We start from the raw sequence: 14,666 nt of genomic DNA, 5'->3' as shown, positions 1-14,666 counted from the left end.
TACAAAAAGCAAGTCATGAAATCGACAGAAAGCAATAGGTGCTTTGTTTAATACTATGACATCAATCTTTCTACACTGAGCAACAACATTTAACAACCCGGCTGACTAAACACAAAGGAGACACAACCATAATGCACGAAGAGCCCTCAGCATCCTGAGGAGCCATAAAATGGCAATTACTGAACTTACTCGTACCAACCTAGTCAGATAGGGCTTGAGAACAGGGGACATACATGTAGAATCACTTAGGCTGGAAAAGACCTCTACGACTGAGTCCATCATTAACCTAGCACTACCCAAGTCTACCCACTAAACCACGTCCCTAGGCACCACACCAATGTCCCACATAGCAGTGTCTTCAGCCATCTATCCTGAATTTCAAATGCTATCAAAGGGAAAACTCGATCTTAAACATTAAACCAGACAGTTGGGGTTGGAACACAACAAAGGAAGAAACTGAGGAGACTGCTTGGGTACGAAACACCCTGGGGCAGGCTGGAGGGGCTGCCAGAGCCACAGACATCCTTGAAGTATTAAAAACTGAAGGATTGAAGGATAAGCTTGTTAAATGGAGTGATGTTGCAAACAACAAATCACTAGCTCTGATGACTGAGATTAGAGATTCCTAAAGGTATAAAATGATCTAGTGATCCCAGGCAAAAGAAACAGTGTCATGAATTTAGCTGTGATTTTTTGTTTTCAGTCCTTTAGATTAAAAGTTCCACTGCAAGTCTTACTAACTAAATGAATAAATAATTTAATAAATGTTTATTTGCTGCACTGTTAAGCCTGTCTGGTGCTGGGAGACAGGATGAGGAAAAGAGAAACCTCCTTCACAAAAACAGCAAATCCAAAGCAGTTTGAGCAGGCGCCTCTGATGAACCTATAGCCTGGAGTATGTTTAGGGAAGCCACAGGCTAGGGAGTGTTTCCTGCCAAGCTAGAGAGAATCAGTGCCAAGTGCTTTGAGTTTTGGTAAACGATTCCCTCTAGCAGGTACAAACCAGCACCCCTTCTGTGAAGGGCAGGTGGCCAAGATATATACCACAGCTCCAAAGCAACACTGAACTATCTCAACTGGCATGTGAAAAATTTTGTAAACCAGTACCCAATACTGTTCAACGCTATACTTCTAGTTCACCTTCATGTAAGTTGATATTAGTAAAAAGAACTACATTTTATCACAATTGTTATTTACAAAACAATGGATAACTCCACATTAATTACTTCAGTAAGCTTGTTTACAATAGAATTTTTATCCTATGAGAGGAGGAATGTTACCTCATGAGCTCACTTCTGGATAAAAACGTACAGTCTTCAGAACTCAAGACCTGCTGAGGTTTAATACTTCAGGACTACTCACCTTGAGATGATTCCCCAGGAAGCAATTTGTGAAATTTAGAAATTGGTGAAATACCAGTTACTTTTAAAAATACATGAATAAATCCAAGTTACAGATGAAAATCCTCAAAATACACAGCCATTTGTAGTGCTAGACGCAGCAGAATAAAGCATAACCAGCTATACAATTCTAATGTAACTTAATGGATAAAAAAAATCTAAATAAATATTACAAAAATTTTAACTCCTTTCTCCTCCTGCTTCCTCCAAAGTAAATGCCAACCAAATTATTTTAGCCAAGTAAGATTCATCTAAGGCTCAGTTTCCGCAGAAGAATGCGTAGTACGAAGTTGCTCATAAAGCTTTTTTCAGGTACTACAATGGATTTAACTTATTCAGTAAAATTATACTAAAATGAATATTTTGAATTTATGAAATTGTATAAAAAGTTAACAATAGCTATACTGGGTAATATAGTCCAGCATCCATTCTCCAACAGCAGCAGTGGGACATGCTGCTAGAAGTATATAGAAGTGTCCAATTATAACTGTAAAAATATACGGTCCAGAACCATTCTAAGCTAGAGATCCTATCTTACTCTCTATGTCCTCAAGACAGATTTTTTTCTGATTAATTTTGCAAGTCATCTTTTGAACCTGCAACATCCTAAGACAAAGAGTTGACAACTTAAGTAATCATCTGGCAAAAACATACACTGCTTTGCTTGTTTTGAACTTCATCTATTACTTTCATCTGATATCCCTAATTTTTGTAAATGAGACCAAACTGAAAAATAGCTCCTTTCTAGGGGGTCACAATTATTTTAACACAAAGGAGTCAGAGAAATAGCTATACTGATGCAAAATCCACGTGTAATCAAGGCCAAAAGTTTGATCCTATTTTCTGTGTGAATTCAAAGCTCTTAAGCAAGTCACTGGGATTTGGAGCAGGGCAAAAAATTCATGAAGTGGAAAAAGAATTCCTCAAGAAGCTGTTTAACCCTGCTATATGATTAGTGTTGTTTGAAGAACATAATTTTAAAAAAATAAAGCCTTCACTTCTTTAAGAGTTCTCAGTAAGACTGTAAGTCTGGGAACCCACACATAATTCATACTTTTTGGCAAAAAGAAAGAACTAATTTGAGAAGAGGTCTGACCTAAAATATATATAACCAGACAATCCAGTTTCCAAAATTCTGTCTCTGAGCTAGATAATTAAACAGCTGAAAGGCAGCTATTAATCATCCCTAAAGAGTCTTTTTATTATCCTTAGTGGTTTGTCTTTAACAGAATCAAGCTAGTCACCAAACAATATTATGCACAGGTAAGCAGAGGCTTGGAAAATGGAAGCAGTTGCCACAAATCAGGGAAGCATATAAGCAGTGCATCTAGAAGTAGAAGAGATTACTTGGTATTCAGACAGACAAGAAGCCTGACAGCTTGATCAGACAGGACAGAAAAAGAATGTAAACTCTGAAGGAATGTAAGCAACCGCTATTCATTTTTTTTTCCTTACTTGTTCTATAACCAAACTGTATCATACCTGTTTTTTTCAGAACAAATCAAAATCTCAATGTCCTAAGCAAACACATTGTCCTTGATTTTAATGTTTAATTCCTTCTCTTTTAATAATTCCTCTTTAAGACTACCTTTGTGCAATTTCATATGGACATCATTTTCATCCCAAAAGAAGAGAAGATGCTGAAGTTACCAAAGCTTTGACCTATGCTGAAGGTCAAAGATTTCTTGGGATCTATATCCAGATCCTACCCTATGATCCCATTAACCTGTACTGCTGTGACTGAACAGTGCTAGGCAAGTGAAAAAGAGGAGGGGATGGCAACTGAAATAAGTGCAGGTCTTAACAAGTCAAGTGCAACTATACAGATTAGAGTTACGTAATTTTTTCAGTCTTAGTTTTCTTAAAATGTAAACACAACACAAAATAGTAAGTATGTTCAAAGACATTCAGGAACATTCAAGAATAAACACGAAGTGACTGTAGAGAACTGGAAAATATGCTCACTATTTTTATAAATAATAGTGCATGCCTCAATGCACTTTTGTTTGGTTACTTACAACAGAATCAGATCAAAAGAGATTGTTATGGGGACCAGATGAGAAAGAACTAATATAGCACTGACACCAATAAGAGTCCCTGAAAAAACAATAGAGAAGTTGCTAGCTGAGGACTTATTGCCTACCTGGTTTTACACAGGCTAGAAGAGTGTGCTTCTTACCCATGTCTAAGCCCAAGATCAAAAGATACTAAATCATTTTACAGAACCTTAGGCTTAAGAAAGAGAAGTATGTCATTATAGGTCTATGTTAGGTGAGACTGAGATAGGGAAAATCCATTGCAAGAATGTCAGAAAGAGCAAACACAGATGCTAACATACTATAATATGGTCCTCACAGTAACAGAAAAAACTCTAAATCACGTCCATGTAAGGATTAAAATAGATACCGTGAAGAATTTTCCTATATGCTCCTGTTCTTTTAAAGCAACTTATGTAAACAATGCAGACATTTTGGCTTTTTTTTTTTTCCTGAAGAAACTGTATCTCTGGCACTATAAAAGTCTTGTAGATGACATATCTGAAGAGGTATTAGCGATGTCCACTGATATTAGGCAGACTAGTTCAACATGAGGCCTCACCTGAAGGAGGCAGGATGGGCATGTCACCTGGAAAGGATATGCACAAAGAATACACGAAATTATAAAGGATACCAGAAAGGTAGACCAAAGACCATAACCTGAACTTGAAAATGTCAGCACCTTTGCCTATGTCCAAGATTAGAGGAAAAATTGACAACAACGGGACATTGTGACACATTTATTAATACCAAATCTGTGTATTACCACATCATACACCACTACAGAGTGAATCCATATCAGACATGGTAACTCAATGTTGTCAAAATAATCGTGCTTTACAATAGTTTATATCAGATTCCCATATTTATGTTACTGCAAAAACAGATGGTACATCATCCAGTACAACATCCAGAGATGCAGTTACCTCCTTGCAGCAAATACATCTTTGTTACCAGTAAAATGTCTTTGTGCCATTTCAAAACTTTGGAACATTTGATTGTGACTTGCTGTAGACATTACAAAACTAGTTGAACCACAGTCAAACAGTCTTGATACTATAACCACTGATAAACATGTCAAATTGGTGAGATATACTATAATCTGGACTTTGTATGCAGTAGACTCACCAGCCTGGAGACTAACAAGTGCAATGTATTAAAACAGAAAGTTACATTTTTACCTACAGATCATTAACATTTTGAAGTGATAATTCAAAGGAGAAGAAAGACTAAAGTGAAGTTTATGAGGTAGCTCAATAATTTAAGAAACAAAAACATTGCAACCTTAGTATGAGCAGCAGGATTGCCAAATAAACGTAGTGAATAATATTTCAATACATTTTAGAAACTATTACCTTTTACTTTTTCCCCCTTAAATGATCCTTGAAGAGACAGCTCACTGATCAATGACTTCCTCCTCCACAAAGATGTTCCAACATGTGTTGAATTTTGGGGACATTAGTACCACCTCTAGAGCATGGAGTTTGCCTACAGGGATAATATAAGTCAGCTTTATTGCAATATTGAATGGTTCTCTAAGGTTTTCTTTTTATTGTTCTTATTCTACATCCTATATTTATCACTAGAAGTCCATTTCTAGATAGAAGATAGACTTTATGAATGAATCTGGTAGACAATGAATCTCCATGAAACAGTGATCCTAATTTAACCCTCCTTTGCAGAGACCAAGAAATTTAGGTAATTTAATTCCCAGATACAAACTTATTCTGAGGCTGAGCAACTTATTTTGGGAGGCCCTGATGGCCCGAACTGTCTTCCAGAAAGAGCAAGACCTTTCAAGAAGAAAAACCTTCTTGAGCTACATTCATTAAGAAGGAAAATAAGATAATACGGTGAAAATAAATTTTAATTTTTCCAGTATTTGCAAAAGCAAGTAGTATAATCATGCTCTTCAGTTAGAGTAAGACCTTTAAAAATTATGATTGAAGAAATAGCTTCATTTTCTTTGTAATTAATCATAGTTTGAACATATACTCATTTATTTTGACAAAGTACTGTTTGATGAAATAACATCATTTCTGGCACTTAGAGGTGATAATGCTAAAAACGTAATTCAAATTCTGTAGCATTGCAGAACCAATAAGAGTAATAAAAAGAAAACCTTAGAAATACACAAAAAATATTGAACAGAAGCTGCCTTACCTTTCACGGAAAGGCAGACTCCAAGCTCTCAGGTGGTACTCAAGTAACCGTTCCAACACATGTTGGGACATCTTGTAAAACAGGAAGTCTAATCATGGACCTATTAAAGAAAGAACAACAATACAGTTTAACAATCTTCTGAAATACTTACTGATTATGTTTATTTGGCAACTCTGCTGCTGATACTAAGATGGGAACATATTCCCACCTTTTTTGAAAAGGAAATAATAAATGTAAGCAACATTTAATTGCCTTATTTTATAACATTAGTAAACAATGAATTGCAATACAAAACACATTTGCTATTAAATACAATAAAATGTTTTTTCAATGTCAACATATTAAACTAAATGATCATAAATGGGAGGATTGATACAAAGATGAGAACAGTGCACACCTAATCTAAAATTTGTAGCAAATTCCTTGCATTATACTAGTGGAAAATAAAAACAACCAACCAACAGCCTCTGCACTCACTAAAAAAGTTACTATTTCAGATGTCAGAATTTAGATACATCTTCACACTTGTGCCTCTGCAGGTGACATACTTAAGTTCATAGGAGCTATAGATGGCTAATATAAATGGCATTCCAAATAACTTGTGATTTGTAGTTATAAAATACCTAATTTTTTTCCCCTGAGAAGCAGCATCTAGAATCACAGAAAACACCAGTCTAGGTACGGTTCAATTGGACTAAGTACGTTGTTAGGATAATGTATAACTTGAAAATGCTGTGCTAAAGGAGAACAAGCGCTTTATAGGCTAATTTGCACATTAGAACTATCTCCAAACACGAGAGTTATGTCCACAGATATTTAAGGAGGCCATCATGACAGAAAGATGCTGTTGGAAAAAATTGATATTAAAAGGAATATTTCAGTTTGAAGACAAATCAACTCAAGGATAACAAGTTAAAAGTCAATAATGAAAACAACTAAGATCAACAAAAAGTGCAGTGAAAACAAAAACATGTTTGCAGGCAATCTGATGGCTCAGAAATTCAGAACCCACTACTGTACTCTAAGCAGCTATAAACCCCTCTAAAGTAAACCAACCACAGAAATAAGTATACTTTTATGTTAGAACTGCTCTGTATGTGAAAGAGCAATCATCAATAGTACAGTGTGATCTCATTCAAACATGACTACAACTGTTGACAAACAAACAGATGAAACAGAGATGACAGAACACCTCTATTATTAAACTAGTAGCAAATGCTTTTAACAGAGGCTCTGAAATCCACTGGCCTGGTTCCATGAAGGATATTCCAATCACTTTTTAGGTGGTTTAGCAATATAAAATGCCCTCCAGAGTATTCAAATTATTTAAAATATATACATATGCAGACAATTCCGCTGCCACTGTGATGCCACATAGTAGATTCACTGTACTATAGAATACAGAAACACAGATAAGCTATTTCATTATGTTTTAACATGCATTTCTACAGCAGACATGCAATTCAAATGTGACTGAACGAAGAAAGAATCAAGCAGATCAATGGTCAACATTTCATTAGACGATTAAAAATATCCTGTATGCAAAGTAACAAAAATGTAAATCTATAAATTGTGTTCAGCTTAACCCTACAACTGTTAAAACTGTGTTTCAAATTTCGTAATAAATCCTCTGCATGACTATGTGTAGTCTTGCCTAAAAATCTATCTGGACAAAGCAAGAGAATCCAGTACTAATTTTTTGGTAAGTAATGTCAGAGGTGTATGCTATTTTGTCAACATAATAGACTTTTTTCAAAGGAAATTTATATCAATGCCAGATAACAGACATAAATGCAGTATTTCTCAAAAACATCCTATAGAAAAATTGATTTTCTAGCACAGATGTAAAAATAATTATGAATCACTGTGAAATAAAAATACCATAATTTATGCTCCAATGCATTTTTATGGCACACACTTAGGTAAAAATAATTTGAAAATAAAAGATGGACGGTTAAAATGGATTCAATATGGCCAAACCAGTCCCACATTTCTTAGAATGTCACATTTGTAATTATTCTATTTAGCCAGAACTCCATAACAATACAAATTGGGTTAAAAAACTGGGTGAAGAACACTGAAAGTGAAGTGAAAAAGAGAAAGAAACAATCTTACTCAAGGAATACAATATGCCAAACTCGTGTTATGTTATTATTGCTTTAAGACAGTTATTTATGATTAAGGTACTCCACCTATTGTGACATTTTTGGGATAGGCATGGAAAAGCAAGACATCATCATCTCATTGGAGAGGAAATCAGAATTGATACAAAGCTGTGGGTATTAATATTCTACTGCAGACTCTCAGCTTGTGAGGATACATACTCTGGTGACCACAAAATCAACAGCAAAGTTTCTTGAACAGCTAGCAGAGTCTTAAGAGACCACCAATTCTCAGCAAGAAAGCTTCTCAGTAAAGGACGTAACATTGTCCTGAGTGGAAGTTTAAAAAGTAACCTCCATAAGAAAAGCAGATTTCATCCCACTGTACCATGCTGAATGACATCAACAACAGACAAAATTGAAGATAATCGTCAGGGCTTCTGTACACAAAAAAAAATATGTATTATGCTATGAAAAACTCATCTTCCCATTAAAAACAATAATACATGAAAAAAAAAAAGTACCAGTCAAACATGCAGTGCTATAAAATCTCCAGAATAGTTTCACCAGAGTTGGATAAAGAATAAGGTTAATGACTGCTATTTAGACATTAGGCTAATAATTTAATATATTTCTTGTTCATCTCACTGTATACAACTCTTCTTTATACACAATTCTAGTTATTATTTGTTAATCATATTTTATAATATTTTTCCCCTTTCTTTTTCATATCTGTTCCCTTCCAAGGTCTTAATTATAAGGCAATACGAATAGGGTCACCTTTTTATCACATCCTCATGGGTTGTTAATGTTTAATGTTAACTAATATTAAATATAAAATACGGTTGAGCCTAACTCTCATCTGCTGAGCCTCAAAAACAATGCCCCAATTGAAGTAATTCCTGAGTCAAGGTGTTTCTATCTTCACAACACTGTTACAAACCATACTGAATCTGCATTCTTAAAACAATTTGCTATGCCATACTGTTTTATTGACTAAGGTGTTGCCCCCTTTGGTAAACAGTGGAAACTCAGAATGTGTTCTAGCTTCTAGTACCTAAAGAAACCAATACAGCATTTTTACCCACCCCAAAAAATAAAAAACTTATGAATGAATAGAAGTGAAACAAGTACAAAGTTATTTTTCTTGTTTCTTTCCCATGAAAAACATATGAAAAAGCTCAGATTTTTCAGCACTTTTCAGCTTATCTTGCCCTTTAACGAAATATTACCCTTTTACTTATGGACTGAAAGGCCTAAAAGTTTTAAAAATTTAAATGTACATCAGCGCATGCATGAAGAACATCAATCTCAACCTCTTGACTTCCCAGTAAGAGAAACAACAGTCATAGAGCTCTTTGCATATGTTTCACTGTGCTGTCATACAGAAAGATTAAGGTTTAAAGTTTATGATCCTGTATAGAATAGCAAAAGAAATACATTATCTACTAAGAAATATCCACTCTTGGTTTTGCATCAAAGAAGAATTTGAAACAGTCGCAACACTGTCTTCCTACATGAACAAATGGCAATGATTACCAGCCAAAGATGACTAGATACAAAATTGAATAAGGAAGCATGTGGGAAGCGAATGAATATCTTTGCATGAATTACCTTTCAGTTACTTCTTCCATTTAAAAGGATCAATAATAATATTACTCATTTAGATTTAAAATAAACTTTGGATGATAACACTGCCAAGTTGAGCAGCAGAGATAAGAACGTACAATATATTAAGAAACCTTTCACTATAACTTTGAGGCATTTGGCTGGTGGTTACTGCCAAAGACTGAATAGCATCTGCTCTCACTTTAGCAGTTTATATTCTGACTCTAGTGAATGGAAGCACAATCTCTGAAACAGCCTTTGGGGAACACTACTGAGTTGCTCGACAGAGCTCTTACTCAGAAAAGAGAGGAGGAGATTAATATTACAGAAAACTTGAAAGATCTAGCTTTTGAGAAAGGAGAGAAGAGCAGTTTCCTAATACTGTACATACCACAAATCTCTCTTTTACTAAAACATTAAAAACATGCCCTAAAACTAAAGTGATCATTAAATATGAATAGATTTAAAGGTAGAAAATGGGGTCTGTTTGAATTATATTCAGATAAAATGAAGAAGTAATGTATTTTATCTCGTTTGTCAACATGCATAACAAAACCAGAAGAATGAGGACTCACATATCATACTTTCTTTTCCTAATGTGCTTGAGAAGGTCACAGCCTCCTTTGCTTAGTCCTGGTGTGTCTAGGCACAGCAACACATGGTAAGACTGAGTTTTGTCGTGATCTTACAATGTCGTTATTTTAAGTGCCCAGTAGCACAACTAGCAAATTTGTGTGTGGTCCCATGCAATCAACAAATCTGGCCACACACAGTGAAAACCAAGCTTCTAAAACTTCAAAAATCAGCTGAAGGAATTCTCTCCTCAAGAGCCATAGATCCCAGATAGCAGCCACTAGTGAACCCCACAGCCACTTTCAAAACTATAAAAGGCTTCATATAAAGCCAAAATAAAGCTCTAAAAGTGGCTGCAGGAGATCACTAGGAGTGGCCGCTCTTTTGGATTCACTGCTTTTGAGAAGTAAATCCCTGCAGCTGCTTTTAAAAGCTTTGAAAGTTTCATTTCAATTATCAAAGCCAATAAAGCTTCAAAAAGAGCCATAGGGATTTGTTCCTCAGAGGAGCAAACCCCAAAAGGCAGTGATGAATAGTGTGATGGGTTCTGTGGCTCTTAAAGTATGTACAGATTCCTGTAAGTCCTACACTTGTAATTACAGCTCCATGTTGTGCAGCAATTGTTACACCCAGACAGCTCATTAAGGCTTATATGGCAAATTCATTACTTATTTCCCATTCTTTTTAACAGTTTTACATCTCCGTTTCCTTTTTGTTTTGTTACACCTGTATGACCCATCATGTGAGCATCCCTCACAACACATGTTCAATCAAATTTAACCAAAACCCTTCTGCCTTCCCATCTCAGATGGCAATAAGCCATCTCACAAAACATTGCACATGCTTGCCCAGACTGCATCACATAATGCTATCATCATATCATTTCAGCATGATAACTAAAGCATGTAAAATGATTCATTTCTTAGAATGGCTTCAACTTAAAAGGCGTCTAATTAAAACACAAAACAAAGCTTGACAGTAAGTCAATGAAGAACCTTGCCTGCAACTGCAATATAAAAAGGCTTTCATTAATTCCATGAACATAAACACAAATAACATTTCAGCAGTATCCTTAAAAACCTAAAATCTTAAAAGCATAACTATGCTGATTTGTAACAATATCTTTGAAATCATAAGGACAACTAATTCCCTAAAAACTTTTATAAATTTAACTACTGACATAAGAAGAGTTTATAAAAGAAAAAAATAAATATATGCTCCCAAACACTTAGAGCTTTGCATCCTAAGACTTGGATGATTCTTAAAATATGACCAAAAATTCTGATGAAAAGATACATTTAGGTACCAGAACATATATAGGATATTAACCATGTATGTCACATAAAATATATTCTAGGCATACTTACTAATCTTAAAACATCACTAATTTTGATTACATATTTTTTCTACTGAAGTTTTAAACTTCTGTTTTCAAATGGCAGAGTGAATAAAAACACCTTTTAGTCAGGATAAATAAATACATCTTTTTGAAAAAATGCTCTAAGATATCACTATGAACGTAAATAGATGTAGGTGTTAGCAACTGAATTATTGGTTTGTATAGGGGAAAAAATCTTGACAGATAACTTCAGCAGTATGTTAAATCTTATTCACAGGTGTCCTCTGTGACCTGAACTACTTACTCTACCTCTCTGTTTCAATCTTCTCATGTGTAAAACATGAAGGAGGATTGTGAGAAATAATTAATGTTTGCAAAGAGTTTTGAGATCCTTGGATATAAAAACCATGGGGAAAGCATGAAGTATAAAAGTAGCAGTATACTTTTTTTTTTTAATTCAAGTTTGGGGTAGCCAAGTTACTTTTATCATAAAAACCTTGAAAGTTTAAGGATACAAGTTTATGTAATAAAATGCATAAAAAACAATTTTTAACTATCTAAAATACTAAGCATATTCTGTTACTTAGAACCACATAACACAAAAGGAAACACTATCAAAAGGAGAGGACGTTTCTCACCCATTTCAAGTATGCGTTTGTGTAGAGGTATAGCAGCAAGAAAGGGTTCATCTTTACAGGACTGTATCTGGGTTCCAACCAAGTCAGAGTTGGTAGCCATAATTCGGGCACTTTCTTCGTTTAGATTAACACCGGCCATAGATGCAACATCATTGATGTCATCATCATCTCTATAATGAAAATAGAAATAAAGAATAATTCTGCATGTGATACATACATTTTATGTTATCTGCTTCGCCAAAACGCAACACGCCTGGTGTCTGGGCCAATTTGAGGCAAAACCATCAGGGTCTCAATTCTCATAGAAAATATTCTCAATTCCGAAATAACTATTTCTCTGAATATATTAGGAAGCCCTCAGAAGCAGGAAAATTTGTCTCTAATAGAAGGAGTGACAGAGGTGTCTTTTCTTCATCTGCAAGTCAGTGATAGCAACGATACCAAAATGGTCAGGAAACTAAGAGCAATAATCATCATCAACAATGACCGATCAAAAAACATTCAACTATTCTCTTTATGCTGAAACCCGTGAGTGAAATGATAAAATACTTTAAAAAAAAAAAAAAAAAAACAACAAACAAAACAAAACAAACAAAAAAAACACTAAAAACAAAAACATGAATTTGGAATCTTGCACTGTTTCACAAGTGCTTACCAAAATGAGCACCAAAGCGTTTTCAGCACTGTTTGGTGAAGATTTTTTTGACTCTGATGAGTATATAGGTAAGTTTGGTTTCCAAGCATGGTCTGACTATACACTACTATTTTCTCTGGTAACGTACAAAAATCAGTTGAACATGCCATCTACTTTTAGAAAAAATGAGCTGCATTTGAGAAGTTGATGGCAGCATTTCCCAAGCCACTGTTTGCCCTGCAATACCCTTCCTAACTGTTTGAGGAAGCATTGACTAAAAAATTTGAGTTTCAGAAGACAGATCATACCTCTATCTCCCAGCATCTGTTATCTCCTACCTCTATAAGTTATGACTTATAACCGTGGAAACAAACCATCTGTTTTTAGCACTACCTGTTTAGGAGATACATATGACACTAACGCTGTATTTCAGTGTTTTCTAGGAGCAACTACATAACCTTTGAGACTATATGTATGGAAAAGATCCAAGTACATCCAACTTAAGACTCCTACTACTGCATTAAACAAACTAGTAAAAGCTTAATTTAAAAGATTTATTAAAAAAATACGACATATATGCCCTTCTACGCACCCTAGAATACTTACTTTCAACTTCCGAAAAGCTTAATGCCTACTGTAAAATACAAAGCTACAAGTAAGGTGTGAGAAAGAAAGAATGGAGAGAAATCTAGAAATCTACAATCCAGATCCTCCCTGCATTGCACATAAATCTGGCTAGCAATAAGTAATACATTAACTCTCCCCTATTTCCAGATCATGTTTCCAGGAGCTGGTTATTGAGGTGCTTTCATCTCCTTTCAGCACTCATCCATACAAAATCAAGATAGCATTCCTGACTTCTCCCTAAACTTGCCGTCTGACAAGTCTTTTGGGACAATCTACATAAGCCCTCAAAATTCTTTATGCGATTTGAAAACCCAAGACAAGTTTCACCTCAAAGAGCAGTGCAGAAGAAAAACATTTAGAATTTGAAATCAGTGATTACAACAGTAAGGTTTGCTAAATAAACTCACATAAGCACATAAGAACTATCAACGTTCCCCTGACATGAATAAGGATGAAAGTAGTCTTTATTCAGTATACAACACTGAGTAATCATTAGCAAAAAGGTCAGCTGTTAAGAGGGTCAAGTATTGCTCCCAAATCAAGCTATTTCTGTAGAGTTTTTACACCTCAAAAATTGCATATGCCATGTAATAGCAAGAAATACCTCATTTTTAACTGAACTTTTTTTTTTTTTCTTAATTTTGATTATCCTGAGAGTCCCAAGTTTTACCTTTTCTTTTTGGTAGGCACTGTAATAGGGGCATGAACTCAAAGCAGTTAGTAATTTGGTAAGAAATCAAAATAAAGTTTCATATAAAGATATGATAACTTTGGAGATAAACCAGTATCCTTCTGCATGATTGTTCTGAAATTATTCTTTGAACAAAGTGAAAATTTCAAAGTTTTTCAGTCTATTTAGGGTATCAACGTGTTTCAAGATAAGCCTTATAAACATCTATCCAGAGCAGTTTTATCAATTCTATGTTTGTATTTAATTGATTTCTGCAACCACATTTCATAGCCTAAAAATAGAAGTACTTCTCATTGCTATCTCAATTACGAATTCTTTTTATTTTTATGGATTATCAAACTTATTTCTTCCCCTAGTAAACTCCTGTAAAGATACTATTATGCAGAGCTAAAGGAGTAGAGTTGTTATTCCATGTTTATAAAAATAACTACAGCATTTTGCCACATGAACTTAAAAATAATCGTACTCGCCTTTCTGAAGTCACCGTGAGCTACTCTACTTCTTAGAATATTTCATTCTTATGAAACTCTGCTAAAATGAATTATCAGTACAGAGTATAATGAAAAGAATACAAATTTTAATGGAAGTTTATACTTTTTATCTGTACATTTAGTTAATAGATGGAGGAAATAAAATCAATCTTTCACATTCCTTCTGCTCAGTATTTTAGCTATTCTATTTTTTCATTTGATTTTGAGCACAGATCTGCAACCCTGTTGCACATAAAAATACTGTCTGAAATAAAACTTCCTTTTTTTCTTTTGACACAAAATAGAATTTTGCTGAAGTTATCAAAAGCAGTGCAATAGCATGTATTTATAAGACCATCACTGTAACTCCTGGAAAGAATAATTT

General features: G+C 34.6%; 1 protein-coding gene across 2 annotated transcripts in view; it reads right to left on the bottom strand.

The window, feature by feature from the left end:
* LOC101804819 (transcription initiation factor TFIID subunit 4) overlaps window positions 1-14,666 on the bottom strand; it is a 142,404-nt gene that overhangs the window by 88,780 nt on the left and 38,958 nt on the right. For both annotated transcript variants that reach the window (XM_038185292.2, XM_038185293.2), the window contains exon 10: window positions 11,860-12,029. In XM_038185292.2, coding sequence (XP_038041220.2) covers window positions 11,860-12,029 — 170 coding nt within the window. The remainder of the gene's footprint in view (window positions 1-11,859; window positions 12,030-14,666) is intronic.

The sequence above is a fragment of the Anas platyrhynchos genome, chromosome 12 (genome assembly GCF_047663525.1).
Source record: "Anas platyrhynchos isolate ZD024472 breed Pekin duck chromosome 12, IASCAAS_PekinDuck_T2T, whole genome shotgun sequence".
Classification (NCBI taxonomy): domain Eukaryota; kingdom Metazoa; phylum Chordata; class Aves; order Anseriformes; family Anatidae; genus Anas; species Anas platyrhynchos.
This window is presented reverse-complemented; position numbering and strand designations above follow the sequence as displayed.